The sequence below is a fragment of the Oryzias latipes genome, chromosome 9 (genome assembly GCF_002234675.1).
Source record: "Oryzias latipes chromosome 9, ASM223467v1".
NCBI lineage: Eukaryota > Metazoa > Chordata > Actinopteri > Beloniformes > Adrianichthyidae > Oryzias > Oryzias latipes.
This window is the reverse complement of record NC_019867.2, coordinates 31662598-31669955: the sequence shown is the minus strand read 5'-3', so window position 1 is coordinate 31669955 and position 7358 is coordinate 31662598. Positions and strand designations below refer to the sequence as shown.

At 48.2% G+C, this 7358-nt stretch overlaps 1 protein-coding gene and 1 long non-coding RNA gene across 3 annotated transcripts; one reads left to right on the top strand and one right to left on the bottom strand.

Annotated features, from left to right (window-relative positions):
* LOC111947940 lies at positions 1-4689 on the top strand. Of its 2 annotated transcripts, none has more exons than XR_002873911.1 (3): positions 1-110; positions 4379-4481; positions 4575-4689. It is a non-coding gene; the product is annotated as an uncharacterized LOC111947940 (long non-coding RNA). The 2 variants fall into 2 exon arrangements; XR_002873910.1 differs by lacking the exon at positions 1-110 and adding an exon at positions 2595-2707.
* paxx (PAXX, non-homologous end joining factor) lies at positions 3340-5842 on the bottom strand. Its single transcript, XM_023958873.1, has 7 exons — positions 5701-5842; positions 4955-5015; positions 4843-4892; positions 4591-4766; positions 4396-4446; positions 3498-3594; positions 3340-3425 (listed from the first exon to the last, which is right to left on the bottom strand). Exons 1-7 carry the CDS (start codon positions 5796-5798, stop codon positions 3377-3379), a joined length of 582 nt encoding a protein of 193 aa, XP_023814641.1. The 5' UTR covers positions 5799-5842; the 3' UTR covers positions 3340-3376.
* Between the last annotated feature and the right edge of the window lie 1516 nt (positions 5843-7358).

Here is a 7358-nt window from a genome sequence, read left to right as displayed (position 1 = left end):
GCTCGGGGGCGAGCTCTGTGATCTGGGTGGAGTTGGAAGTTGCGGGGAGTTGAAGTTGGTCGCGCCAACAAACACTCCTTTAAAGTGGGAGGAGACTCCCACTCACGACGGTGCGTTCAGGTGTAGTAGGAAAAGTCGAATTCAGCAAGCAAGCGTTTCTGGGATAGAATGGAATGGAATAGAATAGAACAGAATAGAATAGAATTCTCTGCAGTGATGTTTCTCAGAGATTTTACATCTTCAAGGCTTCATCCATCATACTTTGACCATGTGACCTGGTGGGATCCCAGAACTAAGGTTTTATGTTGAAGAGTTTTTGTTTTTCTGATACCATGAAGACGGTTGTTTATGTAAACCTTTAAACAACCGAGAGTAAGTTGGGATCGTGTTGGATAACCCGGTTTAAAAGCACAGGCGGACGTTTGCTGGTCTCTGAACGTTGGACTCCACATTTCCTGCTCATTGAGTCTGGCTGCAGGAGTGTGGAGCGTCTCCTCCATGGTCCACACTGGTGTTTTCGCCGGTGGAGCTGCTGCTGTTTGAACCCAAGGGGATCGTGTTTGAGGTCCACACGTGCTGCTGCAGCATCACGAGCACTGCTGTGCATCAGCGGCCTGCTGCGTGGATCACAGTCACTGTCTAAGCAGGCAAGGATCTGGGGAGAAAAATGGGTTTGAACTGAACCCAAACACAATCACCATCAATTCAGTGCAAAACAAGGCGTTGGAGCGCCCCCTGGTGTCCATCTGTGCAAATGCCTGTTCCTTTGGTCCTGGCTGCAGCCTGCAGAATGGCTCAACGTAGTGGAATGCTGGAACGCTGAGGAATGTGAACACGCTGTGGAATGTTAACCCCGCCCACGTTGAGCCCGTGCATTTGATTCACCTTCGTCAGTGCAGTTGTGATTGCAGGAAAGGGGAAGAATCAGTGGAGCACATTTTGTGTCATTGGTAATTGTATGACACAATAAAATTGTGTTTGTTTTATTTAAAAATATATATTTTAAAACAATGTATCTACATATAATTGACCTAACACAAAATGTATTAATAGTTCCCCCGATAACTCCAGTAATCCAGAATAATTGAGTTCAAGTAAGGGGCATGCTGTTGAATGCTGTTTCCCTGTTTCTCTTTATTTATTCTTTTTGCCGTCTCATGGCTACAATTTTTCACCTATTTTAACTATTCAGCTATTAAAATGTTCAACTCCTTCGTCTAATGCCTGGTATGACTTTTGGTCCTTCAAATCCTTCGACTTTTCAAAAGTGAAAACTTTCGTTCGTTTTTTCCACGTAAAAAGCGAAACTGTGGCATGAAATCGTTTCAACTCGGCTTCTCCCAATAAGACGATACACGACGAGCCTCAATTGTGTAAATAATGAATCTATTTTTTTTATACCGGCGGCTTTAAGATGTCACAAAAGTATTAGCTCAGTGGATTAATTAGCGGGCTTAACATACAGAGGTTCTGAGTTTGAGGCTGGCTTCAGACTGCTGTTGCATAGTTTTTTTTCCCTTGCCTTTCTTGTTAAAATTGAGTTCGAATAACTCAATTATATTTCGTTACATGGAAGAATTTTCTTTGAGGTGGGGTCACTCATATTAATTGGATGGAAATCCTGCCCACAATTAAATTGAGTTCATCCAATGAGTTATTTTTTGAGTCCGTGAGGCCAGACAAAATGTATTAACTCCCTAATGCATGCACATGGAAACTTGTAAAAGGCATAAGAAGACAGCAATCACTGTATAAATTCTCTAATTCAATTAAATATTTTTTTTTATTTAGGGCCAATTCGAATTACAGACGTCTCAAGGTAAACATACAATGAAAAAGGGATCATGAATACAAAGAATGCATTAGGATTAATACTAAACTTGAACAAAACAGATTAATCTAAACTGATATTCCTGCCCTTAGACCCCCCCCCCCCCCCCTTCACGGTAAGGAAAAACTCCTTAAAACTGGTAGGTGGCAAATTGCACATGGAAACTTGTGAAACCAAAGAAGACGGGCTCAGCATGGGCGGGGTTAACATTCCACAGCATGTTCACATTCCTCAGCGTTTCAGTATTCCACTACGTTGAGCCATTCTGCAGGCTGCAGCCAGGGGGAGTTGCAGTTGTTGGGGTTGATGGTGGCCAGTCATATTCCCTGAACTGTCATTTTATTTATCAGTCAGTTCCGCTCTCTGAGGGAACACACTGCAGAAGCTGAGCACATATTAATGACAATTTGTTGCACAGATTTCCTGTCTCCCCACTTTGCAAAGCTTTGGGATCATTTATCCTCAACGGCATTTTCTGCTTCTCAGTCTTTTTCCTGGATTTGGGAAAATGTTGTCAGGGAAGCTGTGTGCTCGTGTGATGAAAACGGATGCATCTGAGTCAGATCCAAAGGATTGATTCATTCATGTTTGTGATGAGGCTTCTACTTGAAATTGGGCCCAGAAACACCAAACAGATGAGCGTCAGAGGAGAGAGAGAGGGGGGATGCTGTGAGGGAGGAGACGCCCTGAAGCTCCACCACCAGGTCCGCCCTGGAGGGAATAAGCTGGTGTCGACCTCAAGCCTACAGTGAGGAACTTCCAGGCTGAAGCCTGAGGTGACGACTCTGACTTCCACACAGTTCTAGCGTTCACACTGATCCTAAACTCTGGTCACTGAGGTTTGGAGGGGCAACATTCTTCTCATGTCTAAAACAAGTAAGACCCAAATTGGCTGTTAATCTTTATAATAGATCTAAGAATTTTGGACTTCTGGAATATCTGTAGTCTCTATTTATTTTTTGAATTTTCTTTTCTATTTTTGTCTTTGACAATTTTTCCTTTTTTTTCTGCTTGTATTGTATTCTGCTTGAATATTGTTAATAAGAGCAAAAACTAAGGTTCAGAGGCGCCTGGTGAGGCGGGGTTAAAGCTGTAATGGGAGGAGCCTCTTCTTCTGCCACAAAGGTGTTGCTCTCCCATTGAAGAGCTGGGAATGTGTTTAAATATGAGGACAGGCGGAGCAGGAGTGCAGCGTCTGACCCGTTCAGACCCCCATCAGCTGCAGCGTCTTCCTGATCACATTTCAGGCTGGACGCCTGGCATCAGTGAGGAACTCAAACCCACAGCCTGGTCCCCTCCTCAGCAGAGCAGCGAGGTTCCCGTCTTCAGCGGTGAAGGCTTTTCTTTTTGATGATTTTTATTTTTATTTAAAAACGGCATTTAAAACATGAATCTACAGGTGATTTAAAAAAATGTGCAGATTAAAGTAAATAAACAGTGATTTCATTCAAATCCTAAAAGACGCTCTGTTGCCGGGTAAAAATCGGAACATTGATTATTGCTGCAGCGGTGGGGGGGGGGGGGGGGGGGGGGTGATGAGGGGGATCAGTCTTCAGATGCGTCGTCAAAAGCCACGCCAGTCGCCTGCAGCTTCCTGCAAAAACCCAGACGGCCTGCATTCAGACGGGTCACAGCGACGCCAACTCGGCTGACGGGTTCGTCCTACTTTTTCGTTCCTGGGTTGATGAGTGAAGCTCCGGGAAGTCTCCTCTTCATCGTCACTGATGAAGAGGCATTCTGCTGCTGCAGCCTGGCCTCCAGCTCTGCAGAGAAGAGCACACATCCTTCACTTCATGTCGTCTGAGGGTCTCCCAGGACCCCCCAGAACAGACAAAGCCTGAAGCTCCGTTCATGCCGCTGAAGATGATTCGAATATGGCTCCAGCGTGCAGCTGTCCCGCAGTCACCGTGCACGAGCGTGCTGCTGTCCCGCAGCCACCGTGCACGAGCGTGCTGCTGTCCCGCAGTCACCGTGCACGAGCGTGCTGCTGTCCTGCAGCCACCGTGCACGAGCGTGCTGCTGTCCCGCAGTCACCGTGCATGAGCGTGCTGCTGTCCTGCAGTCACCGTGCATGAGCGTGCTGCTGTCCTGCAGTCACCGTGCACGAGCGTGCTGCTGTCCCGCAGTCACCGTGCACGAGCGTGCTGCTGTCCCGCAGTCACCGTGCATGAGCGTGCTGCTGTCCTGCAGTCACCGTGCATGAGCGTGCTGCTGTCCTGCAGTCACCGTGCATGAGCGTGCTGCTGTCCTGCAGTCACCGTGCACGAGCGTGCTGCTGTGCAGCAGCCACCGTGCATGAGCGTGCTGCTGTCCCGCAGTCACCGTGCATGAGCGTGCTGCTGTCCCGCAGCCACCGTGCATGAGCGTGCTGCTGTCCCGCAGTCACCGTGCACGAGCGTGCTGCTGTGCAGCAGTCACCGTGCATGAGCGTGCTGCTGTGCAGCAGTCACCGTGCATGAGCGTGCTGCTGTGCAGCACCTGTTAAGACGCTGTTTGCACCACTATCCCCCCGCATATACTTTTATAATAGAGCGTGCTGAATTACAGGGTTCAGAGCAGTTTACCTGATGACCACCTGTGGTGAGCTTTCATTGGACTGACCTGAGGACTTTCACCTGCAAGACAAACAAATGGAGTCGTGGGAGTTCAGGTAAGCGTGTTTTCTAAACAGCCGTTGCACGGCGTCTTTGTGTTTCCGTGATCAAGCGGTGAGACGTGACGGTGCGATTTCTCTGGATTCCAGAGGAACGGGTCCCTGCCTTGCTGTGCCAGCCTGTCCGCCATGGAGAAGAGCAGCTCCCGCAGTTCCTCCGTGGCCTGGGGGCCTTCCATCCTGGGGAGGGTCAAAGCTGGCTCCCGTGAGTCGGCTCCCACATGTATATCTGCAGTGGCGCCGTGCACCACGGCGGTCACGTCGCCACTCCGGCAGGAAGCCCTGTGGGAGGCAGCTACAAGTCAGGATGGCTTCCTGATGCCACTGGCAAGCAGGGGGGGGGGGGGGGGACTCTCACCTGAACTTCAGGATGTAATCTTCAGCAGATTTGAAGGCCAGCCTCCGTCTCTGGGGGAGGAGATCCCGTTAGAGTCGTGGTCAGATTCAGAAGGAAGGAAGCGGACGCTTACCTGCTGAGTCAGCGCGTCCTCCGAGAGCTCCGACCTCCACACAGATTCTGCGTCTGTCAGGCTGCATGACATCATAGCGGTTAGGGGGGGTGTCCAACACTGAGCCTCTCCTGCCTTAAATAAACCATGTTTACTGAAAAGCCTCCAGTCTAATTCTCTGACCAGCAGGTTCGACTGAAACAGAAGCTGTCTGCTCTCTCCACCCAGAGGGCACTGCACCTGTCGGCAGGTGTCCTGACCACTCCCCCTGCTGCTGCAGCTCTCAGGTGTGGAGTCTTCCACCAAGACATTGGCCTCGCATGTAAACTTCAACAGCTGTTTTAACAAGGGGCAGCTTCAAACATCTGTGAGGAGAAAGCTCTGATCTCTACACCCATAGTCCATCTCATAAAAAGGAACAAAATTAACCTCTTTTTATTTCTATGCAAATGGCAAAATCAAAAATCCAAATTTTCAGCAATTTAATCCTCTTTTCTCTATCTTTGTCTATCAATGAGGTCAAACATTACATAAACACAATAAAACAATCTGACAATATTAAGGCCATTAAAAAACTCGATCTGTGCGTCAGTTTCAGTGTGTTTGTTTAAAATGTAATCATAAACCCCGGCTTGTTCTTTTCCTGTTGTTGTTTCGCACTGTTTTGTATTGGTTCGTTGTGTTCAATAAAGTTTGTTGAAAAAAAAAGAAAGCTCGGCTCTCCCCCCGCGGCGGCTAAACCCCGTTAGCATCGCTAGCATCCTTACCTCACGGTGAAAGTCCCCTCGCTCCTGCGGGTGGAAAACAGATACTTGGTGCGTTTAGCGTCAAAAACAGCGCAGAAGGAGCCTTCATTCACGGCCATCGTGTCCGGCTTGTGTCGTTCTTCCGCGTTCTCTTCTTCGTGGGTTTCGTTGACTTTCAGACTCACTGCTGCCCCCTCCTGTTCTGGAGCGGGACGTCAGCTGAGATCAAGCTACCATTGACAGTAAACAGGAACTGGACTGAGTGACTCCGCCCTTCTGGTACCAAAACAGGAAGTACCTGTGTAATGTATCTTAATTCCTGCTGGTAAGGTTTATAAGAAACATTCACGAGACGAGGGAGCCGTTCAGATGACGTACTTTTATATACTGCTTTGCGACAGTCGTAAATCAGAACTACGGACAGCGGCAGGGACATTACAAAGCAATAGCTTGATTCACCAAACATTACATCCCCTTTTCTCAGTTATAAAAAAAAAACATAAATACGATTATCAACAATAACAAACTAAAGGCTGTCCTGGTGCTCTAACATGGAGCTCAAATGTTCTGAAATAACCCAACAAAACATAAATAATAATCATAAACAAGCTTTCCAGCATTTATGAACTAATCTAGGAAGGAGAGGTTACCAGCACTTCACTTCCATCAGACGTCTGCGTCACGTCTGTCCCTGAATACTATCTGGCACTGGATGTAGCCGGATTACAAGTCTAGTCTATCAGGTGGCTTTACAGCTCTGCCACGTCTGGTGCGATATGGTTCGCTCCTTTGTGATGTAGAACACTGGGGAACCACTGAAGGTTGAGATGGTAGCTCTGAGGGTGCCACTGCACACTGCTCCTCCTTAGCTTCTGGCGTCCCTGCAGGTTCACACCAGGGCTCCTCGTTGGGCATGGTATGGCGCGATATATTGGCAGCAGCTGTGCTCGTGCGGAGATGCTGTCTGGTTCGACGGAACAGCTTGCCCTCACTGTCCACAATGTAGGAGCGTGGAGCACTGTGTGGTCGGACGACCACTGCTGGGGACCATTTTTGGTTTCCAGGGTGTGGCGCCATCCTGACCTCATCTCCGGGTTGTAACTCTGGCTTGGTGCTGACCGCTCTTCTGTCGTGGTAATGCTTCTGGATATGTTTTGTCTTGTCTAGTAACCATTTCACTTTATTGGAATCATAGGATGTGGGTTTGAGCAGTGCTCTGGCTGTAGGTAAGTTGTTGCGAGGTCTCCTGCCCATTAGCAGCTGAGCAGGTGACAGTCCTACAGACTCGAGTGGTGTTGTGCGGTAGTCCAATAATGCGAGATATTTGTCTTTTGCTTTGCTCCACAGTCTTTTAACAGTTTGTACTGCCCTTTCCGCCTCACCATTAGAGTGTGGAGTGTGTGGCGATGATGTTTTGTGCTGGATTCCATAGCTTTGGCAAAATTCCTTGAACTCTGCTGATGTATACTGTGGACCATTATCTGTTCTTAGGATGGCAGGGATGCCATGCCTGCTGAACTGAGTTTTTAGTGCCTCAATAGTAGTGCTGCTGCGCTGATCTTTCAGCTTGTCTGCTTCAATGAATTTTGAATAATAATCCACAAGTACGATGTAATGCTTATCCTCAAACTCAAACAGATCGGAGCCAACTACTTCAAAAGGAAGTTCCGGTGTTTCTG

Bases quoted from the DNA above. Each gene is read 5' to 3' on its own strand.
- paxx (XM_023958873.1), bottom strand. From the start codon at position 5,798: ATGGCCGTGAATGAAGGCTCCTTCTGCGCTGTTTTTGACGCTAAACGC. The intron at 5,016-5,700 runs GTAAGGATGCTA...GATGTCATGCAG, and splicing joins GAGGGGACTTTCACCGTGAG to CCTGACAGACGCAGAATCTG. The intron at 4,893-4,954 runs GTAAGCGTCCGC...CTCCTCCCCCAG, and splicing joins AGGACGCGCTGACTCAGCAG to AGACGGAGGCTGGCCTTCAA.